The sequence below is a fragment of the Rhipicephalus microplus genome, chromosome 2, assembly GCF_043290135.1.
Source record: "Rhipicephalus microplus isolate Deutch F79 chromosome 2, USDA_Rmic, whole genome shotgun sequence".
Taxonomy (NCBI): Eukaryota; Metazoa; Arthropoda; class Arachnida; order Ixodida; family Ixodidae; genus Rhipicephalus; species Rhipicephalus microplus.
The window spans coordinates 205,769,120-205,792,351 of NC_134701.1; the positions used below are offsets into that span (position 1 = coordinate 205,769,120).

Consider the following 23,232-nt stretch of genomic DNA (forward strand, 5'->3'; position numbering starts at 1 on the left):
CTCAATCTTACAAGAAAATTAGTTATATTCGAAAATTCATTATAAAGGTTATTCCTAATGCTGTATTTATTGCAAGACTGTTTTTCAATTACTTTGCTATAACCGATATTTTCATTATATCCATGTTCGTTGTACTGAATTTTGAGTATGCCTATTCGTTCATACTTTGAAGTTATTAACAATTTAAATTTGAATCGTAATGAAATTGTATACAGTAATATTTGCGCAAGCCATCAGGGCTGCTATTTTGTAAAAGTGAATTTTCTGACTCTATTGCGCTTTCACATTTTGTAAGTGTTCAGAACAACAATCTGCCCATGTTATCAATAGAATCAGCCAGCCATTAATAGTCGATAACAAGGATATAATTGTTGGAGATTAATGTCCCAAAATCACGATATGGTCATGAGAGATGCCGTAGTGAAGGGCTCTGGAAATTTTCACCTCCTGGGGTTCTTTAACATGCACCTAAATCTAGGTGCATGAGGGAATAAGAATGACAAAGACTGGAGCAGAAGGCACTGGTACAAGGTGGCCCACCCTTTCTTTGAACTACAAAATTTTGGAATGAAGCAAAGCAGATAGGTTATGCACTTACTGAAACGATGATCCACGAGAGAACCGCGGTCGAAGGAGCATCTGTCGTCTCTTTGTGGAGAAGCATCCACAGGGCTGTTGTTTCCATAAGTGTCTGCAAAGGCAAGAAAAAACACATTCAGGCAATGACCAGATGTGACAGATACTTTGAAATTGACAATCCATCAGACTCTCATTAAGTGGAACCTGAAGGGACCAAGAAAGTATGTTCAATTTAACAGAAGTTTCGTCCACTGGCAGATGAACAGGGTGCAAAATGCGAGTACAAAACCAACCATATCAGAGGCAGTTGTTCTATTTAGGCAGCAATTTTATTTAACAGATTTCAATTTATGGAGAGTCCACTGTAGTTCTAAAGTTTAGATTTCAAGACAGCAAACTTCTGCAATGGAGGCTCAGTGTGCAGAGGTAACAAGTGTGCTCCAGGGACATAAGGATAAGCTAGAAAATTTAATTGACCACTGGCACTGTTTCCACTATCTGCTAATAGAATCTGTTGTTAATTTGCTTGGCTAACACAATCATCAGCGTCTTCGTCAGCCCATTTTAGGTTCACTGCAGCATGAAGGCCTCTCGCAATGATCTCCAATGTGCTCTTTCATCCTGCTGATTTCGTGGAGAGTCTTTTAATTACAACGCTTTTTTTATTTCTGTACTCGGGACAACTGTGGCGAATCTTCAATTCATTCATTCATTCATTTATTGTTTATTCAGACAGAAAAATATTGCCTAGATTGAAGGGACTGAAGGCAGATTACCTTTGCCTGACTAAGGTCTCTCTATGCATGCATTTGCTCAGAATGCACTGGAACGAAAAGATACATATTTTCTTTTTTTGGAGGAGGGGACCTGCAGGAGGGGACCTGCAGGAGGGGGGGCGTGCTACAGTTAAATACCTTGCTCATCTTATTGAACCGCTGGCGAGGAAACGCCACCAGAACACTGTAATCCCTCGTAACATTGTCACGCTCACCAGATGATGCTGTGATGTCATCTGCTCTCAACGAGTCTCCTGGCTGTCTGTTCAAGTGTTCACCACTGCCAAATGGTGTAGTGTCCTACAAAACGAAATCATGCGCACAAGTTATGGGTGGGCAACTGATCCTGAACAGCAGCGACATGCTTCACAGTAGTGAACGAGTAAACGACAAGCACACGAGTCTTACGAACTGAAATCGATTGTGCCAAATAACAAAAAAAAAAAAAAGATACGCAAATACCGTATTTACCGAAATCCAAAGCGCCCGGGATTCACATGACCTGATAGTAAGCTCTGATTGTAACGCGTCCCCGTGGTCCTTGTCCGAAAAGAAAAAGTAACAAGCTATACATGCAATTTGCACAAACAAAACTGGGCAAACATTTTGTTTGTTCACCAGCTCATTTTCAAGACGTGGAGATCTCCCGGCTTGCGGACCATGGCAACCTTTACTTCAAGACTTGCACTTGATGATTCAGCTTTCCCCAGTCGCACGTGCAGGTACAGGGACCGCCAAAATGACAGGCTGCACTCCTGTTGGCACTCTCTCCTTCATGCAGAATTTTCGTTTAGGACTATTGTCATGGCGAACTCAACACGTATTCTCGGCTGCTGCATCCATTCTCGAACAAGACATCTGGCAGATCGCACAACGATGGGACAGGACGCAAGCAATTTCAAATGGCTCTAGCGACTCAGAAATCAATAGGAAAACATGATACTGTGGTTTCCAGAAACAAATGAGCGGTCACACTGCATAACAACGATGACAATGGACAGCTGTGGGGCAGCATCAGTTTATACCCGAATTTAACGCGCATAAAATTTTAAGGCTTGCTTTTCCCGAATTGAGGGTGCGCTTTACAATTAGGTAAATACGATATGTCATGAAGCGAAAAAAAAAAAAAAGACTGCTTACTGAGCTACGGTTGTTACATCGTCCATCCTGGGCACAGAGGGAGTTTTTTCGTGAGGATGCGGCAGAGTGGTCCAGGAAGCTGCTAGGCTCTGTGCTTTGCGGCCGAAAGGCGGCACTGATGGAACCACGGGTGCTGCTGCTGACGCTCTCCTGGGGACCACGGCCAAGAAAGAGCACGAGAACGAGGTGTTACGGAAACAAGGGGAAGCGCTTTTACGGAGAGTGCTAGGACATGTAACACCAATGCATTGTTCTACGTGTAAACCTGTATTCAATTAAGTTGATGGTACCATGTAATTACCCGGTTCAATCAAGACCTTGAGCACAAATAAATATGGAAAATAAAGTAGTTCAACAATAAAACAAAGAAACCATTTGCAGCCTGCATCAGCACCTGACTGTGGAATCATTATGTCAGAATCATCCTGCAATGCCATGCTCAGTCTAGAATTTTATCACAGTGTACAGAAATGAAAAAACTTTAAACAAGAGAGAAAGAAATAAAGAAAAAAAAACACAGGTCACACGGCACCTGCACCTCAGCATTTCAGTGTATCTCCCAATACAGCAGTCTCTCTACCTAGACATGTGACAACATTATTGAAAAACTGCCTAACTATTTCTTTTTGGCCCCACAGTAAAAGGCCACCAGAATTAAATGGTAGCCTTTTACAGAGGCAAGGACCCTTTGAACCACAAAAGTTAGGAAATATAAAAAGTAGTACCAACTTTATACTGACTTTTCACTCATTCAGACAACGAGCAGAGCTTATGTGGAGCATGAAAAACCTTCGACAGGGGCGTGCCAATTTTGCCATCAGGATAAGAATGCGAGCTGCCAATCTGAATCATTACCTATCATGCACTAAAACGATTAATGCAGTATCAGTTATGTACCTGCATGCCAGCCTCAACGCTAAGGTCTTTGGTCCAAAAGTGTGTGTGGGCGATCTCCAAGACCTGCATGGCACTGGCCATTCCCCCCATGCCACAGTTGTTGTAGCTGTGCTCCAGGCCTCCAATCACCAACTGAAGCATCCGCAGGGTTCCCTTATACACTGCTTTGGAGATCATCTGGCATGATACAGGGAGAAAAAGACAGGCACGTGTTTCACAAGATTCCTTTTCTTCTAAACCACTATTACTGGGGTACCAAAATTATAAATAAATAGTGGGCATCTATGCTTTCGTTTCTCGCAAATGCAGTTTACTGAATGGCTAATGCATAAATTCTAGGCCTGTGTGAACAGCAAATTTTAGGCTAGAAATGAATTTGAAATGAATGGTGACTTGGTCAAATAATATTGAATCGAATTCGAATAGTATATATCATATATTATAAAGAAAAATGGGCATGTTTGGTCTGATTCAACTCAACTGCAAAACATTTTTTTAATTGAAACATGGCATGAGAAAATGCTAGTCTTGTTGGTTCAAAGGAAGTGGAAACAACTTAAAATAGTAGCAGGACTTGACTTTCAGTAGAATGCCAGTGATAAACTGTAGAATACATTGCATTTTAAAATTTACTGCATATACTACTTAGAGCCTATAACCCGGTATAACAAGCTTTTAAACTTAAAAAATAATGAATCAATCAAATTGAGGGCAATATGTTAATTCAACATTAAAGAGGGACTTCGTGGCAGTGCCCATCTCCCCTGGCTAGGTGTTTTCATGGCTTAGCACCCCTCCACCACGGTAAAACCACCCTTACAAAAAGTTGCGTGCATACTAATATAGTACATCTATTAATTTTGAATACTTCAAAATTTACAATAATTTAAATTTGAATGGAAATAAATTCGAATACTGTAATATTCATACAAATATTCAAGCCGGTCGAATATTCGTAAAAACTTAATAAATTCCTTTAGCCCCAGTAAGATGCAACCTGAATACCTCGTAAAAGACTATGAAGCTGCTAAAGAAGCATCATTGTTCACTTAAGAATAGCATTGAGAAACTAATTCATGTATATATTTAAAACTGAAATGGAGGCTAGCACCACATTTTTTATGTACACAATATAATTAACACATGGCACATTAAAACCTTAATATCTTAGATTATGGATCGGTTCAGATATTTCTTTGCCAAAGTATCACTTTTTATCTTCCCACCTTATCTCAAAAAACTTTTGCAGTAGAGTCTGAGTACCTCAAAATAATGACACTGAAAACATCCTATAAACAAAAACGTCATAGAGGCTTCTACATCATTTGTGCAATTACAATGTCACTGAAAAAAATTAAAAAATAGAATTATGCATTAGATTTAGCTGCACCGTATGCAGAAAGCCATTTTTCCTATTCTGCTTATCTTGAAACTTCGTTCACATCCAATTTTTTCCAGTTTTCAGCAAATTTTAGGAGAGCTTTACTTCAGACGCATCAACACCACCCAGCACGGTGGTGTAAACGTACCACATCCTTGATGTGACCGTCAGGACCAACCCTTCGCTCGAGGGTGCGATTGAGTCGCAGGACTACTACGTTCCTGTAGCTTTCATCCTCCATGAGACGTGCAATGCGGTTCTTCTTGAACCACTTGATGCCTTCGCCGTTCACCACAGAGTTTAGCACCTCCTTCAGGAACTGCTGGTTGTCGCTGCAGTCACAAAGCTTAGGTTACAAACAGCACAGCACAACTGGCTTGCAGTATGTACGCATTACTCAAATCTTGTCACCTGTACATTCCATATGCTAAGCCATTCTGTGTGTTGCTGTTCACGTTCTCATAAACTGAGCTTGGATAAACATGAATTATATCAGGTAAACTCAATCATGCTCAGCATCATTTGGCACCAAAAACATGCCTGGAACTCTGAGAGAGGCATGTCATTATAAGCCTGCGAGCTCCCAGGATCAAATGCAAGAACACTGCTGCCTTTTTGTGAACATTACTGATTTAAGGGTGGTGAGCAAAGGCAATCATGTAAACCATTATACATTGCTGAAAACCATAGCCATTGTCGAATGGAATATGTTACCAGCTGATTTAGTTGGCCGCAAGACTGCGGATTCTTTCTATGAGTCACTGTGCCCCCCGCAATAATGCCAAGATGGCGCTGCGGGTAATCTTCAAAATAAAAAAATAATAATAAAAAAGGACAGGTTGCTCAAAAAAATGAGTTTGAATATATTTTAAGGTGGGAGCCTTCACTTCAATGATTAGTGCTAAGTTCGTAACGCAAAAGCTTGGCTGAAAAGAACAGGTTACTCAAGAAACTGTTTGAATTTGGTTTAATTGATTGATATGTGGGGTTTAACGTCCCAAAACCACTATATGATTATGAGAGACGCCGTAGTGGAGGGCTCCGGAAATTTAGACCACCTGGGGTTCTTTAACGTGCACCCAAATCTGAGCACACGGGCCTACAACATTTCCGCCTCCATCGGAAATGCAGCCGCCGCAGCCGGGATTCGAACCCGCGCCCTGCGGGTCAGCAGCCGAGCACCTTAGCCACTAGACCACCGCGGCGGGGCTGAATTTGGTTTAAGGTGAGAGACTTCACTTCAGTGATTACTGCTAAGTCTGTTACACAAAAGCTTGTTGAGGAATATGCGTACATGCTATAAAAGATACACGTAGTATATGCGTACAAACCACACATGCGTACATGCTAAAGCTGGCCTCAAGATATTTGGAGATATCATTATTGAACTTTCTCCGGACTAGGCACACCACAGGCACTTGCTGAGGTGTCACTTAGGAATGCTTTTCGGAGTAGCACAACGAATTACCAGATGTGCCTACGTATATAGCCATTATTCTTTGTCATAAATACTAATAGTAGGCAAAGTCAAGCGAGGCTTTTCAGCACAAGCTTCTGTGTATGAAATAACGTGATAGGATAATGAGAGTGGGAACCAGCAAAAAGGAAACAAAAAAAGAGCAAGCATCACATCCACCCACCTCTGCGTTGAGGATTGTTCCTCGAAGGTCTGCACAGAGCGCGGTTGTTCCTGGGGTTGGACCCTTCTTCCCTGCTGTGGTGTGATGTGCTTGATGAGCGGGGTCCGTTCCACAGGGCCCCTCCTTCCCATGTTAGCTGGCGCGTGCGGCATCAAGGGACGCATCATGCCAATTGTTAGTAAGGTTAGTATTGCAATAGGATGGAAAGGTGGGCTAGTTGGTAATTCATGATGGTTCAGCGAACTGGGAGTGCGGGGGTAAACACATTCATAATTCATAAATTACATTCATAAATTGGCGCATGGACTGAAAAGTGTGGGGAACAGGTTTGGTGTGCGCGTTGTTTTCTTTGCACCAAATAAATTAGGCCGTATATGCGCCATGGTGCACAGGAGGGCGCAAGGCACGTCAAAAAGCAGAGGATGTTTGCAGAAACATGCAAAACATTTTGTTAAGTGTGTTTTAGGAGTGGTGTATAGCATACCGCTAACGTGCGGTTGCATGTACATCGGCCAGACCGGGCGATGTTTGAACATACGCCGCAGGGAGCATTTGAGTTCCTTGAAAAATACTCCTTTTTCCGTTTTAGCTTCACATTGCAAATCCTGCAAGTGTCAACCGTTATTTGAAAAAACAAGTGTACTTTTCCGGCATCCGCTTCAAACCACGTGTGAAATTTTCGAAGCATATCACATTTCTAGAAATAAGAATCACTGTATTAGCCAACCATCTTGACTACTTGACTGTGAGTTTAACTATATTGATAATTCGTAGACAAGTGCATCGAATGAACGCCACGCTTGCTGCTCACACTATCATCCTATTTTTGACGTGCGCACCCTTGTGTACTTATATGTCCTTCAATCGTGAGAACAAACCAGCAGTTAGTTGAGCGCTCGTGCTGTGTGCCTCTTCTTTGCTTTGTGTCTGTGTTTACCCCCGCGCTCCAAGTTCACTGAACCATGAAGATTAGTATTGTTAGTCAAACAATGGGACCCAGCCACACGTGCAGAAAAAACATAATTGTTCCACAAAGCATGCAAACGGCATGCTCCCTTCACTATGATGTGGGATACAGCATGAAAGCTACAAACCAGTAGAGGGGAACAAAAAGCAACACATATGAAGTCTTATGAAGTGCACACAGTGAAGTACTTCTAAATTCAATTAAGTCCTGTGCTTAATTGGTGATTGTTCGTAACCTATAATAGGGGGAAAGATTCGATTCTGTTAGTGTGGATGTGTCTCTTCCCAGGACACATTTTCACCGTGCAATTCTCACATCTCCTGTAAGTCAGCTTCAACTCGTAATGTTTTCTATGCAGGATCTGCATAGCCGCGAAGTCGTGCAAGAGTCGGCACCGACATTCCAGCGGTGGCGCTAGCCAAAGATGAGCTCATCTGGGTGCATGAAAAACTGGGTTTCTTTTTTTGGCTGGCAATTGGCATTGTGCCCAGCGGACTCTTTACACGCTCTTAAGAGAAAGCACGACGGAACTCTCCCCCAGGCCCCTTGAATAACATGTAAGCTGGGCTTTCTGGTACGGGCTATGAATACTCGCTAGATCAAAAGAAACTGCTGAGATCTCAGGACGTTGCAAGCTAAATACAAGAGTGGTAAAGTCAAAGGAAAATGTATTTATCTCTCAGACCTCAATGAAGCCTATTAACATGTTTTTTACACTTCAATGGTTGGTTAAAATCTTTATTCTGCTGCAATATTCATACGTTTTTTATGGACTCCCCGATACATATTTTTACTGCATTTACACATCCACCATTTCTTTGTTCCCATGTACCATGTGAAAAGAGAGAGAAAAAAGGGACACTCCTGCATTTTCAGTTATTGTGCCCTTCATATCTGTTTTTTTTCATCAGAGCCAACAAAACAATACAGAAACATGGCGCACTGTGCAAAAATACAGGTCATGCAGCTTGCGTCATGCAAACAAAGAGAGGTAGTCTATTATTGGTATTCTCAGTTTCAAGGTTAAAATGCACATGCTCGGAAACAAGAAGAAGGCGAGTGGAACACAGGTGGCCAAAACATACAAACTGGTTGCAGAAAATTAATGCAGGCAGAAAATAGTGCTCCATTTACCTTTGGGGAAGGGTCCGAATGGAGGTGCTCTTTCCCTACCCTTAACAGCAGCCGACACTCTGTTGCCTGAAAGCAGCAGAGAATGTTGCAAAGCGTCCAATTGGCAATTGAAGCAATTTGGAATGCGGTGCAGAGTACAGAAGAAAGCAACTGAATCCACCTAGTGCACCTACTACAGCAACAAGAAGAAGCACAGACTGACAAAAGGGTGTTGAGCGCATGTCCTTGAGCACAGTGCATATGAAACACCTAAGGTTTCCGCAGAATTAGGTAGAGATGGCTCGAAACATACAAACCTTATCATTTGAATGTTTAAACCACATTCAAAAGTGCAAAAATTTCTCTTGTAGGAAGGACTCCACAAATGCTGCACAAAAGGCTTTGTAGCAGAGTACAACGGCAGTGATGTTTTGGTTATGAGCAACACGTGGATTGCAGCTTTCACCCGAATACAGCTTTCGCATTTTTGTTCCGATTCCGAACTAGCAGTAAGAAAGCACTGAAACTTAATATAACACTTTGACAGATGCCCATTCACTTGCTATTAAGTTTGCTTACAGGCTGGCAGTACTTCAGTACATGCTGCGGAGGACTCACAAAATAAGACAAGAGTTCTCAGAGTACACTTGGCTCTCTGTATATATATTCAAACTAAGCGGCTGGGAAAAAAGACTAACAGTGTTAGCAGCCTACTCATTGCAGCAGATAACAACAAGCTTTCTGATATTTATAAGCAATGCCATACTTTTACAAACTATTCCAAAGCATTACGACAGGTGCCTGAGATATCGCAAGCATTAGATAAGATCACCTACAATTTGCATATCCTGATTTCTTTTTAAAACTCTGCTATGAAACGGAGACAGTGACAATAAAATGTTTACAGTGCATCTACGATCGCAAATTCCTTTCCCTCAACTGCCAACTCTAGCTATAAAGCCAAACAGGCTGATAAATAAATGAACTAGACATGATCTCTAAGAGGAATCTATGTACTAAGGCAAGTGATGAGTTGACAACAGGTCACCCTCGCTAGCAAACGCGTGCACCACGTCTGTACCACTGTGGTCTAGCACTCTTACCAAAGAGCCCAGAGATGCCCTGGATGACGTTGGAGGTGTGTGCAGCAAAGCCGTTGAGCTCGCTGCTCACAGTGGACATGAGGGAGCCCGAGTCTCGGCGGTGAAACAATGCCGGTTGTGCCTGCTGCTGCTGCTGGTAATGCTGTTGCTGCTGATATTGTTGCTGCTGCTGATAATGCTGCTGTTGCTGATAATGCTGCTGTTGCTGATACTGCTGCTGCTGCCCTTCAACTGGTGTCTCGAGAGACCCACTCTCCTGTTTCTCTTTGTCCCGGTCACTCAAGGCCTGCATTCATACACAAACACATGCGCCTACATGCAAGACTCTTTCTTATTACTTGTTTATTGCAAGAGAAATGTGAACAAAGTGGTTTTGCCAGCAAAAAATCAGGACTCGCTTAAAAGCTTCTCTGCAAAAAAAGGCACTGCACTCCATCTCACCAACATTGCCCTTTACTGTGTAAGATGTGCAGAATATATCAGATACACACCTCGGTAGTACTATGAAAGACATTGTTGAAGAGGTTCTCGATTATTTGTGATTGCCCAAGCATTGCGGAAGGTATGCCTAAATCATGGTGCATGGGCATTCATGCATTTTATCTTAATTATCCTAATTAGAACATGACCATCATGACTGCTAATCTTGTCAACACATGATCAGCAGCTCAATGCTTCAGCCACTGTACCACCACAGCTAGTGACATTACTAAGAAGACTAGCACAATAAAAAGTTGGGCGAGTTGATTCATGATGTCAAAAGGCGCGGCTAAAACGGCACACAGAATGAAAGTGCACAGAATGACGTGCTACTAGCAACCAACCCAGTTGCTAGTAGTGCAATCGTCTTGTGTCCTGTGTCTATGCGTTTTAGATGCGATTTTTATTATCAGGGCTATCTACATATGTGTCCACAAATTCCATGACTTGTACTAGAAACAGCAAGCCCTGAGCTTGGGAAGGGCAGCTTACTGACCTTCATGAGTGTTTTGCGGCCAGCCTCACGAGCCGGTTTGGTGGCCTCCAGAGCAGTGCGGCTGACCTCTGCGGCAGCCTTTGTGGCCTCGCGCGCCACTTCCTTGGCCTCGCGCGCCACAGTCTCAAACAGTGAGCTCTGGCTTCCCTGCAAAATAACACGTTCTTTAGCAGCGGGGCAACTCGAAATCCCTAAGCATAATGTTGAATTCTGATAACATGCTATCTACAGGTCACGCTAGCATCAACCAGCAAGGAATTATGCAAGTCATTAGCATACAAGATGCACATGTGTCGAGCTTGTGAAACCCGTACATTTGTGCAGAACGAAGATGTGTCAGACGTCTGAACATGCTGGCTTAAATGTGGGAAATTCTTAAGGGTGTTCTATTAAGTATTAAACCTACTGATGTCTGCATCCATAGCATTGTAGTTACAGTATAAGGCTTTATTGTCGGACATGCCCGTGAAATATTCAGTGTTGGACTTGCTCATCTTTTTTATGTATTGTTTGTTTTTAAATATTCTATTGTGTCACATTCTTTTTTTTTCTCCAAATTAATTGGTAAGCAGTGCTGCTACAGCGAAAAACAACTGGCACACGCTTTTCCCGCAGTTGCTTCTACTGCTTGGGCCTCAAAAAGGCACGGTTCACCACTATGTAAGGAAGTCGCAAATGTACATGCTGTGGCAAAAATCAAAGAAATGTTTTTTTGCGCTATGCATTGGCATAATGCAAAGCTTATGAGAGGAATGCAAGAATTCAAGGAATAATAATAATAAAAAAGCAGTCATGACAAAAATGAGCACACGTAGTGTCTAGTATTTTTGCATTGCAGTGTTGAACCAACCTAAAACTAAGAACCATTTCATTAGAAACACAAGGGTGTCTTGGTGTATAAATAAAAGTTTGCCAACAATTACATGCCTGGTAATTATATGCTAGGACTTACATTTGCAACCCCTCACACCACATTTACATGGTTTTTACCTCCGGCTCTTTCATTTGTATGGAATAAAATGGAATGAAACAAATCGAGAAGGAATCAATGAATAAATGATGAGCCCTCCAGCCACATTACTTGAATATGTTCACAGAAGCTTTTTAGTATAACCGTACAAATTATTGTAAAAAACAAGAGCAATTGCTTACACTTTTGCCAAAAGAAAATTGTACCAGGCCCTACACATAACACTTATCCCTTGGCGCCAAGGTAACACAACAGCAATGCGAGATGCACATACTATGCAAGCAGTCAAGGAAATATGCAGCACTACTAAAGCAACCTGTGCGACTGAGTTGATCTGTCACTGCCCACGATGGTGCACACGAACATGCAAGTTCCCAGCAATTTTCATCTGTGCGCATTTACACATCCAGCGACACCTTGCGATGAACCCTGATGCTCACCTGGGAAGACAAACCTGCTCGGTTCAGCATGCCTCCTAGGCCTCCGAGAGGAGGGGCACTGCGGGGAGTGCCGCTGCCACCACTGGTGGTGTCAGGCGGTGTGCTGCGACCGCTGCTCAGGCTGCCCCCCGGACTGCGTCCAGATCGCACTGTCGACGGTGTCGGGGGCTCCCCCTCGTTGGAGTTGTCGCCACCGCCTAAAATGCTAGTGCTCCCTCCGATCCCACTGGTCTCTGGCCTTGCCTCCTGCTGTCAATAACAGGGACAGAGAATGAGTGACTTCCTTTGCTCCAGGTTGAGGCTAAGGGCCCTGCAACGCTTGGTAAACAGGGTAAGCAGAACTATCTGACTGTCAGCTCATGATAAAAGAAAGGGCATGCAGACACGGGCATGTGCGAGAATTGAGGACACAATTTTGCTTGTGTATATTTGCACCCCTTGTTCTTTAACATAAATATTGCCGCACGTGCTCCTTTTCTTTCTATTTTTATGTTACTGCCCCATTCCACATGTCACTGCTACCTCGGGCAAGCTTCACCGTGAATGACTAAAAGATATCTAGACAATTTCAGAATTTTCCGATCAGAATGCACACACAACACGGACATTAGAGTTTGTTCTGGAACTTACGTGGCCACTAGCGATAAGGCTGAGATCTTTGATGGCACATGTATAAATGCCGACGCGCTTCACTGCTTGACAGAGAATCAGTGGCCGATGCTCTGTTCACTGCTATCTCTCCACTACATGAAGTGCTTGTGGTACCTCACCTTTTGATTTTCCTAGCAAAGATTCACACAAATAAAACGTTTAGTCTCGAACATGTCTCCTGCTGCCTTAGTCAATGTCACAACCCTGTGACATTTAGTGAAGGTGCGGGGTACTAACCACCTAAGGTTTCTGTTATTCCGAGACTGGCAACTAATGCACATCACAGGCATATTTTCAGCGCCACAGTAGAATCTACAATATATTCCACTTTACTCAAACTGAAGATGCAGTCACTTTTGATAGGATGCCCCACATGGAAACAAACTACAGCCACATGCTACCGATCATCTTATTGTTCCGCTTGGAAAATGCGTCTTTTCAGCTACAAATGTGTCTGCGAATTCTGCAAAGAGCAAGTCTGTCAAGACCATTTTTGAACATCCAAATCCGTTTGACAGCGAACACCGGCTTTTGGCTGCCCTTATACAACTTCCCAACAGACACACTCTTTTCACACCCAGCGTTTCCAGTGTCCCCACGGCTTGTTCTCGCACTGATCGAGAGAACCACTGGCCTATATGCCACTTCATACTTCTAGCAGTAGATGCATCAACATCAAGAAATACTTCAATGATTTTACTAACTGTAATTTGATTTTTTTCCCTCCTTTTAGACTGCATAATCAGCGAAGATGCTTAGTGCCTTAGAAATAAACCACAATATTTATACGTTTGTCAATTGGTTGCTCTGTAATGCCTGTTTTCTATCACGGCCTCCTTGATCAGTTGCAATGACGTGAGGTCAGAACCAATCCCAGAGGCCATGTTAATGACGATGACATTCAACCGTTACATGCGCAGACTTACAAGCACAGCTTCTAGAGCTTTTCACATAATCTATGAGACAAAGGGCACAGCTTCGTGCAACTATAAAAGCCGCTGATATCTCCATCAGTGCTCTGCTTTTCAAGTGAAACTGCAATTATAAAGTGAATCTAGATTGCGCGTTTTCCTGAATCATAGTTTCTTTATGAATTCTATTAAAAAATGTATGAACAAAGTTCTGCTGTACTGCGATGCCTTGCCCGTGTAATCATACTTCCCAAAGGAAAGGTAAGCAGAAAGAAAAAAAGAAAGGCAGGCATACCTTAGCACCTGCCTTGGGTGCTTCAAATGCATCTCCAGGATCTCCTTGGGGTTGACCTGTTGGGCTGTGGGAACGACAGAAGATCACACATTACTTTCGATACTGTAAGAATGGTAAGTGTTTGTATACTTCCAAGGTAACTGAATGCTGCTCAAATATGTAGCCCAAGTTCACTAACTTTTCAATGAGTGCACAACAACTGCAGGAGTCCTTTAACAAGTTTCTACCGCCTGAAACAATAGATTATTTGAAAATATTTTTAACATGAATTGCACAAATGTATGCAACCACTTGCACCTAATGTTCACACTGTACACAAGTTCTGCTTTTTCTGGTATTGTTTACTAGTCAGTTTAAAGGCCCGAACTGTCTCATGCATTGATTGCGGGTGGGGGAAGGGGGACCACTTAAGAGTTTTCATGATGTCGCTGTTTAGCTAATAGGTGTATTATCAACACGACAGCATTTTATGGCCACACATAACTTGTTTCAACATGCGTTTTACCTGCTAAACTTACACATGTGTCCCACCTTGAAACTCACTGTATTAGCATTGGCCTAATGCATGCACGCATCTTTGCGAGTTTGCAGGTGATAACAAAGTGAAGCGAACTTTGCTGCCTTTCAGGGGAGCAGCACTCACCTGGAAAGCGAAGAGCTTGGAGAGGAGGAAGACACAGAGCCGTGTACAGAGTTCTTGGAGTCTGCACGTTTCAGGTTTTGCTGGTTTGCACCTGGAAGCTGAAGAGTCTTGGGAGGGTTGAATGCAGCCATGTAGTCTGCACGATTGAGTATTGCTGCTGATACCTCTTCCATATGAGCTCCACCTGTGAAAAAATGCACAGAGAAACTGATTAACACAATGAAAACGAAAAGGTTTATGTTTGGGCCAAAGTGCAAAGCATCCACAGTGACTACTAGCACATAAGCTCCTCTCTGCATTATCGTTCACTTCTTGTCACAAGAATAATTTAATTGCGTCTTAGGATGGGAAATTGGGCAAGCTGGTAATGCTGCATCTTAAACATCAAAAGAATTCCTGGGTCTCAGGTGTCAGAACCATGACATGATCATGAGGCCACCATATTAGGGGGGACTACGGAATAAGTTTGACCACCTAGGGTTCTTTAACATATGCTTAAATATAAGTACATAGGTGATTTATAATTTTACCCCTGTGAAATGCCGCCACTGTGGCCAGGAACCAAACCTGCTACCTCAAGCCCAACTAAGTGCAACACTCTGCTAAGTTACAACGGTGGGTGATGGTTCATCTTCAACCAATTTTGACAGGGACAAGTGAAAGAACAAGTCCCGTATTCAGCACCTTTGGCAGAACTCATTCCAAGAACTCTTTCTCTTTTAGTCTGCATTGTACTTCCTGGCAGTTCTATTAGTATTGCATAAGGAAGCTAATTAAGCAGTCAGGATATCGAGTGGACTTGGTCAGGGCCCCAGCAGTTTCAATACAGAAGCTATAGTATATGTAATTAAAAAGAATTGCGCCAACAACAATGCCTTGCATTGAGGATGACAAAAGTTAAAACAAATTCTGTTCTAAGAAACATTAAGCTTGTGGGAATTGAGGCTGGCCCGCTGCCTTTGCGCGGGCTTTCCCGCCTTTTCTGCCATTCTCATGTCCCGACATGTCTGCCCTCCTTTGCCGTCAGCCGCGCTGGGAAGGGCGGAGTGACGTTTAACTCCCTCACCCGGTAGCGGATGTTGACTGTGGCGCCGCGCGCGAGGAGCCCCCCGAGAGGTTTTTCGCGCGCTGCGTCGGGAGCGGAGAGTACAGTCCGGGACTTCAAACGGTGAGCCACGCATTCTTTTCCGTCCGTCGAGTCCCGTCGCTCGGGGCTCGTCGGACTTCGCTGACGGCGCCTCGCGCCCGATGCGAACGCTCACCTTTTGTTGCCCCGCTGCGTACTCACGGCCGAAGGGCAGTACGGTGTCCTAGTGCGTGGCCTAGCTACGCCGACCCGTCTCCCTTCGAAGCCAACGCGAGCGCCTTTGCCCTCGCTCGAGCAACCGGGCCCCCTTTGTCCCGGTGTCTCCGTGGATTACCTTTACCGCGGAGACGTGCTCGTGGCACCCTGTGTAGTACTTTGTGCCCGTGGCGTGGATAAGCCTACTTGCTTTCCCGCCGCGCCTTTTTGCAACGGGCTGTACTGCGTTTGGTGTTGCCACAATAAAGTGTTGCGACTTGAGCAGTATCGTGTTTCCCGCCACGGCGACGGTTAACGCGTGCCCTGCGGCTCGCTAAGACCGAACCCACGCTGGTGGCCGTACTCCTTCGGGATACGTGTACACCACAAGCTTCACACAGAATGTTTCTGTGATCTTTGCTAACAACAGTTCAGAAACACAATAAAAAATATTGACCATAGGTAAGATGAGAAAGAAAACACATTCAAAGTTGTTATCACGATTATGAAAAAAGCTTAAAATAAATAGCTAGTTCTCATAAATCTTAAAATTTTGCCGTTTTGGGGGGGTGGGGGGGATTTCGGCGAGAAGTCAAAAGAATTTGGCGCCAGAAGTGAGTGAAAAGTGGTCTAAGTCTCACTTACCCAAGTGATCCCCATTGAATTCCACCATATCACAGACAAAGTCGCTTAAGGAAGAGTAGGAGGAGCTCGTGCTGCTGGCATCATCACTGTCGCTGCCACTTTCACCTGAAAGTTGAGAAGAAACAGTTTATGGCCCCATATTTCAAAGTCTCCACTTACACAGAGAAGCTGGCCAATCACTAAAAATAAAGGCAGAAAGAAAAATCAGACAGAGGCAGTTTTACTTAAATTCGACGAATTGCAATCCATTGGTACATTCAATCGGAAAAACTTTTTTCAATCGCCTATAAAGCTTTTATAAAAGGTACTCTTTCACTATAGCCATAAAGTTTTGCATGGTTATGGCAACTAAATAAATGTCATCAATGCATTGTGCCTGTACTTTCACACAGGTCAGCACACTTTTATAAGTGTTGATTCCCACTTCCGCATGATTTAAAAATATAAACTCATAACGAAAGGATAAAGATCAGCAAGTTCTTTTCAGTCCCCCCTGCTTTCTTGGCAGTAAGAACTTGCTTCTACATTGTGTAGTAATCAACATTATAAAGAGAGAGGAATGTTGAATGCATCTTTGACCAATTTATTTGAGGGTTTTGACTCTGTGTGCCAATGAATTCAAGCACAAGCGATTGCAATGAAAGGACCTTGCAAATGGCATGTGCCGTCAGCTTTATTTTTTGGCACGTATAGTTTATTGTCCATTGGACTATAATAAAGGCAGAAGAAACAGTTTCATGCTAAAAGAACATTCCCTGTAAGCATAGAGCAACATGCGCTTTAAATTTCCTTCCCAACGATAAATGCGAGATCAATATTGCTGAGTCACGCCTCTTGCCCAAGGATCCCTACATACAGAGTTTCTTTTTACAAGCATGAAAATCACACTAGGTGATAACCCCTCTCCCCCCCCTCCCCCACACACACACAAAAAAGAGGAAACATGTCACCCCTCATAAGGTAATGTTTTGCCGCATTAAAAAAAAGAAAGAAAAGAAAAGAGAGAGAGAAGAAGAAAGAACACACAAAGAGCACCCTAGTCGCATGCTTCAATGCACAAAAAAAAAAATAATAGCAGGCACTATGAGCAAACACTCACCCGTGCTTGCTTCGTCAGCTTGACTTATGGAAGCCATGTCGATGTTGAGCGTGCAATTTTCCGACCACACGTCGAACTGAATGGGTTCTAGCTGGTGGCTGTACCACTTTCCCTTATCTCCTATCACGGCAGGGTCAAACACACCTGCAAGCGAATTGCAAGAAGAAGTCATTATTAATGAAAGCTCGAAGACCAGAGTGTACCTACGCTGATGTTAGCAGAACCTTCCTCGTGTGTACAGCTTGTACAGTATGAATCATGTTAACGGACAATAGGACCAGAGAAAAATTTGGCTATGTATTACTATGCCCAGAGAACCAAACTGTAGAAATCTTCACTTTAGCAAAGCTGAAGGGGGAGCCAAAATTATCATGCTGTAATGAGGTCATAACTGTGTAAGTTAATTAATTACAGTTACTGACTACTGATGCAAACTGCCCAGAAACAAGTTTTCTCAGATCTTTCACTCTTTGAGCTGTCAACACCAAAACTAAGACACATATTTCTGAATCTGTTGTGCGAAACACATAGCATGGGTCTAAATAGTAAATTCGAATTGATATACAATTTATTATATTAAGTAAAATATTATTCTAGCTTTTATGACAGCTTGGTAAATGTGGCAGACAGCACCAATGGGCTCCGAATGCATCATAAAAGAACCAGTGAAAATTTCAGCACACCAACACTGAAATGTTTGTAAATATTGCCAGCACTAAACACAAGATGCACACAAAGGATGAGAAACGTCAGTGCTCGTATGAGTCCGTTTTTCTACAAGTGATAATTAAGTGCCAATTCCACCAAATAGCTATGCAAGACCTGCTCCTGTCCCAGTGCTTGGGGCACATTCCCACATGTAATTGGCAGAGTTTATGCAACCAAGCACATCTGAGGACCAAGATGTAACTTGAGGCGACTGTTGTTTGCAGCAGCCAATTCGACTAGTCCCTCACTACAGTGAAACATCTTGCATTGCGCTGTTCACGTCAGCTTACACTGCCCCCATTGCTTGAAATACGCACCAGTGGAAACACTAGATGCACTGCTCCCGTGTCACTGATTGGTTAAGCAAAGTTTTGATCAATGTCACCCGACTGAAAAATCGATCACTGAGCGACTCACTCAAAGTAGCCACTTTTTTAACAACGCGACCACATGAAACCAGTTGGTAATTCAACCTCGGCAGGCTGCCAAAGTGCGTGAGCCCGTACCCCTCCTTGCATAAAATTATTTCAGCATTTTATTCTGTAAGACTTCTTAGGGGCCCCCAACAACAGAAGCCTACCCGCTTCTTACAAAATATTGTTATTTCACCAATACCGCATGAACACTACTCAGAGCTACTAGTTATGGTGTGAAATTTTCTTTTAGCTTTTTTTTTCGCATGTGTGTACGTAAAAATCAATGCATTGAGTTTGAGCAAAAGAATACGTGCCTACCTGTATGTACACGAAGAAAAGCAACATTGGTCGGGCAAAGAGACCACTCAGCATAAAATTCAACAGCCTGAAACAAAATGAGGGGTAAGTTACACAAGGAATAAAACATTTTGTTTCTTGTGAGAATTAGCGAACTTTATTGAAGATTCAAGAGAGCAGGTATATGCTTGTAAATTAGAAACAAAAGCAAGAAATATTATAATCACTACTGACTATGAATGTGGACACCACGCTATAACATCAATGCAATAAAACTCCTTCTTCAATATTGTTCTAGGCACACATGCTAACTAAATAATAGCATACTTCCTCTCGGTACAATGAAGGGCTTGTTGGAACATGTGGATTACAGTGTTACTGATCTGTTCAAGAAAATGGGGACACTCGCTGAAAAGATTGCTTGTCACTACTGCAGCAGCACATTAATGCAGATTCACTACAGTAGCCTGTCGTTAAACGAAACCTGAAGCAACCAAGAATATATGTCCTGTTTAACAGGAATCCCATTTGAACACTGGAAGAACAGGCTCCGAGTACAAAACCAATTATTAAAGGCAATATTAGAGGCAGTTGGTCCGTTTAAGCAGCAGTTCCGTTTACTGTATTTCCTTATTAGTACATATTCATACTAAGTTTTCTAAATTATGCTTTGAATACGACAATGGCAGACTTCACCAAAAACTAAACAATGGCTATTCACCCCATATCTTGGCTCCAGATGTTATTTCACAAATAACATCCGATAATACCAGATGCAAACAGTCGAGCCCCTCGCACAATCCTTTGTTGCTAAAGCATGGTCAGTGTCGAAAGTTCTCAGTGCACCACATGTGCTAGCTTCCCTCTTTAAAGAAAAGTGGCAGGACTTTCAACACACCTTTGGTGCTGTGAAGCTGTAAAGAATGAGATAGACTGCCATCCTCATTTCAGAACTGTACTCTGCAAGACTGGAATCTAATGGGATCATGCTACTGCTAAACAAGACAAAGTAAACTTTTATCAGACTAAGGTGGGCAGAGAACTTTTGATGGGGGCTGCAAAACCTTTGAAGAGCAGACTGCCTTTAAATATCTAAGGGTAGGTAGATGGTATCATTAAAGGGCCCCTCACCAGGTCCCGTCCCAAAATTTGCATCATCACGTGAAGTTGTAAGGAGTGCTCTGGTGAGCATTTCAATCAAAAAGCTTTTCAAGTCGGTTCATCAATGGACATGTTCGACGAACTATCCTGTCCCGACTGCTGCAGGAGGCAGCCTTCACTGCCAGAGTCATTGTTTTATCTCTTCCACAAATAGTGTAGCTCCCCGACGTTCCCTCAAATGCTAGGGGAGAGAGAGCACGTCATGTTGACATGATCCAAACTTCTTTTTTTCACCCTTGTGCTTCAATTTCCTTTCTCTCTCTACACTCGCAAAGTAGTAAATACACACACTGCTAGGTATATTAGTATACGAACATAGAGTGGTCAGTGACCTTCCGAGGCCAGTCTGTGGGTGCAAGTATACAAACCAGCAGCGAAAGTTCTCATGAGTACCTGTTATGTAGTATACACTCTCCCCGTCACTGTGGCTCCCTCGAAAGAAAGCATGCGCAGCCCTCTGTCTTAAAATCCCACCATTTTCACAATTTTTCATAGTTTGCAGACATGAGTCTGCAACCTGCAGACTTGCAGGTTGCAGTCACTGACCGATCCATGTGCTGTGATTGTTCATCAGATAATACACAAATCTGATGAAGAGCCCTTTAAGACCTCACTACTTCCACCAATCAAGATAAGAGTTTCATGTCCAAGGAGTTGGCACAATGTAAGGTTACGCAGATGTTTGCACAAGACAGTAGTACAACGAGTGGCAAGCGTAGCCTATAGCAACACATGGAGCCAAAAGAAAGTTAGGACTCACCTGTGTCCTAACAAACTTGCGCAAAAAATTAGACTGCTTTGTACGCGAGTGCAAAAAGGAGTTCACTTGGAAGGCAACAACAGGACGAGGGTAGAGGCGTAGTGTCCGCGTGTGTTCCATGAAGTGTGCGAGAACTCCCACAGAATTGAAGAAGCGCACCTGCACAAGGGGAGGAGGCAGGGCATAAGCAAACGATTCTTTCAAGTTCAAAGTGTTGGGCAAGGAAAAGTATAATCTATCTGCAGAAAAGTTCTGAACACGTCGCAAATAGGAAAGTCACATAAGCAAGTTTTACATCATAAACCTGCAAATACAATGACCCAGCTCGTTTCATATATAGTAGCCTGTATTATATCCCGCAAGTGCAGGCTTATGTCGTTGAACACAATTAAGTGTAGCAACACAAAAGAATTATAAGCAAGAACTTTATGTGCATGCTCACTCACACTCACAGCTTCAGCATACATACAATGCAGTCTGCAAGCTTCAAGTACCATTTAATGCACTGTACGAGAGTGTAGAAAAGTGCAATAACCATTGAGCACAATTTCTCTGCTGTGAATGAAGAAATCTTCACACTTTTCACTTTTACACATTCTCAACTGCTTTACAATGATGAGTTCTCTTTAGCAGTGGATTGCACACGTGTTATCACACTCAATACCGTATTTACTCGCATAATCCTCGCACTTTTTTGGCGGAAAACCGATGCAAAGTTGGGGGGTGGAAGAATTACGCGGAGAAAGCTTTCCACGAAATTGTACAGAGCGAAAAAGAAAACGAAGTGGCCGCAAATCGGGATTCTCACACCAGCAACTAACAGCAAGCTTTGAGAAGTACTAATTAAAACTTACCTCAATAATAAAAGCACAGGCTCAACACAAGGCAAGATTTTTTTGAGACACAAAAAGTGCAAGCAAATAGTCGAGGATTAGAATACCATAATCAAAGCTTGTGGGCGTTGCAGGCATAGCGGTAGGGTTCGTCGCTCAACAGGAACCCTCAAAACGTAAGCGGATGACGTCAGTATTGGGCTGATGGCTATTTAACAGAATCGCCCACAGTTTCTTTCTGAAGAAATAAAGTTTACCATCAATCCCAGTTTTAGGCATATGGCAGGCAAAACGCATCTTGGTAGCTTTCAGCTGCCGTCACCAGTAGCGAACAAAAAACTCGTAGACTCCGAAGCGCCTACCGCCGGCCCTGTTGCCATTGTTTAGTGCATGATCTATCACTTTCAACTTGAGAGCAGCCGTGTAGCTTCAGTATCGCTTCATAATGTGACAAGATTATCGACACAAAACACGCCGCAACGCGCACTTGCCACTTTGGCTTGGCTTGAATTGAATTGAATCTCCGTGCAATAATGGTATGCTTGATGCTTAAAAGATGATGCCAGATTGCGTGTGCTATTATCATCAATAGTTGGAACGAGTAGACGACATTCTTGCGGCAGTTTTTGGGAGTGCGATAATTACTAGAGGAAAAAAAGAAATCGTATATTTGTTTGGCGATGTGTGGGGTGCAAAAATTATGCGAGTGCAAGGATTACGCGAGTAAATACGGTATGAGCTGCTGTGCACGAGCATTGGGCATGAGCTGCTGCTCGAGCACGGCAGCTCATATTGATTGAGATATTGAGAAGAAACTACAGTAGGTTTAGACCCTTGAGGAAAATATTACGGTAGGTTCAGCCATTGTGGCACAAAGAATACCCTCTATCGCATACTCTTCACACTGGCCGACTAAGCAGTCGTGGCTATCTGCAATCTTACCATGGCTATTCGCGTGGCCACGTCCACAGAGTCGACGTCGTTGCCATAAATGAAAGGGTTGAAACCGGAGAGAGGAGCAGGTGCATCAGGTGGCTTGTCTGCAGGGGCACCACCAATAGAAGGCCTCGGAGGGGGGACCCGGTCGAGATTCTTGATTGGCTGCGGATTGATGCTCATAGAGGCAAGCGCCTAAAGAAAAAAAAAGGTGGGGGTTCAGAAAATTACACACGAAATTTCGTACTCTATTACAACACGACAATGTTTATATTTACAATTAGCTAATTTCAAATGTGCACCAAGACTTGTGTAACTTTCAGATCTTGAATCGAATACTGATGTCTTTCAAATTACAGAAATGCTCTCCAGTTGGTATATACTGTTCATTTATTCTTGGAATTGGTTAGAAAACACCAGTAACAAAACAAAAAAAGCACAATTGTATCAAGTAAAGAGGCGCAGACCTGCATAACTCAAGTACTGCAGCCAGCGAGTAAGTCCATATGTTGCCCACAAAACAGATTACAGCTACCATAATTACTCGAATCTAACGCGCACTTTTTTTCCGGTTAAACGAGTTCATAAATCGCATGCGCGTTAGAATCAAGTA

The 23,232-nt window shown here is 43.0% G+C and overlaps 1 protein-coding gene across 4 annotated transcripts in view; it reads right to left on the bottom strand.

The window, feature by feature from the left end:
* The window catches only part of Rab3-GEF (Rab3 GDP-GTP exchange factor), a 71,218-nt gene that overhangs the window by 37,618 nt on the left and 10,368 nt on the right, over window positions 1-23,232 (bottom strand). For 2 of the 4 annotated variants that reach the window (XM_075887277.1, XM_075887274.1), the window contains exons 6-22: window positions 22,626-22,814; window positions 20,851-21,009; window positions 18,951-19,017; window positions 17,509-17,652; window positions 16,410-16,514; window positions 14,483-14,666; window positions 13,840-13,903; window positions 11,983-12,231; window positions 10,573-10,719; window positions 9,597-9,882; window positions 8,515-8,580; window positions 6,414-6,549; window positions 4,922-5,105; window positions 3,393-3,569; window positions 2,496-2,645; window positions 1,571-1,655; window positions 599-691 (exon numbers count right to left, since the gene is read on the bottom strand). In XM_075887277.1, coding sequence (XP_075743392.1) covers window positions 599-691; window positions 1,571-1,655; window positions 2,496-2,645; window positions 3,393-3,569; window positions 4,922-5,105; window positions 6,414-6,549; window positions 8,515-8,580; window positions 9,597-9,882; window positions 10,573-10,719; window positions 11,983-12,231; window positions 13,840-13,903; window positions 14,483-14,666; window positions 16,410-16,514; window positions 17,509-17,652; window positions 18,951-19,017; window positions 20,851-21,009; window positions 22,626-22,814 — 2,485 coding nt within the window. The remainder of the gene's footprint in view (window positions 1-598; window positions 692-1,570; window positions 1,656-2,495; window positions 2,646-3,392; window positions 3,570-4,921; window positions 5,106-6,413; window positions 6,550-8,514; window positions 8,581-9,596; window positions 9,883-10,572; window positions 10,720-11,982; window positions 12,232-13,839; window positions 13,904-14,482; window positions 14,667-16,409; window positions 16,515-17,508; window positions 17,653-18,950; window positions 19,018-20,850; window positions 21,010-22,625; window positions 22,815-23,232) is intronic. The other 2 variants (XM_075887275.1, XM_075887276.1) reach the window with 2 other exon arrangements.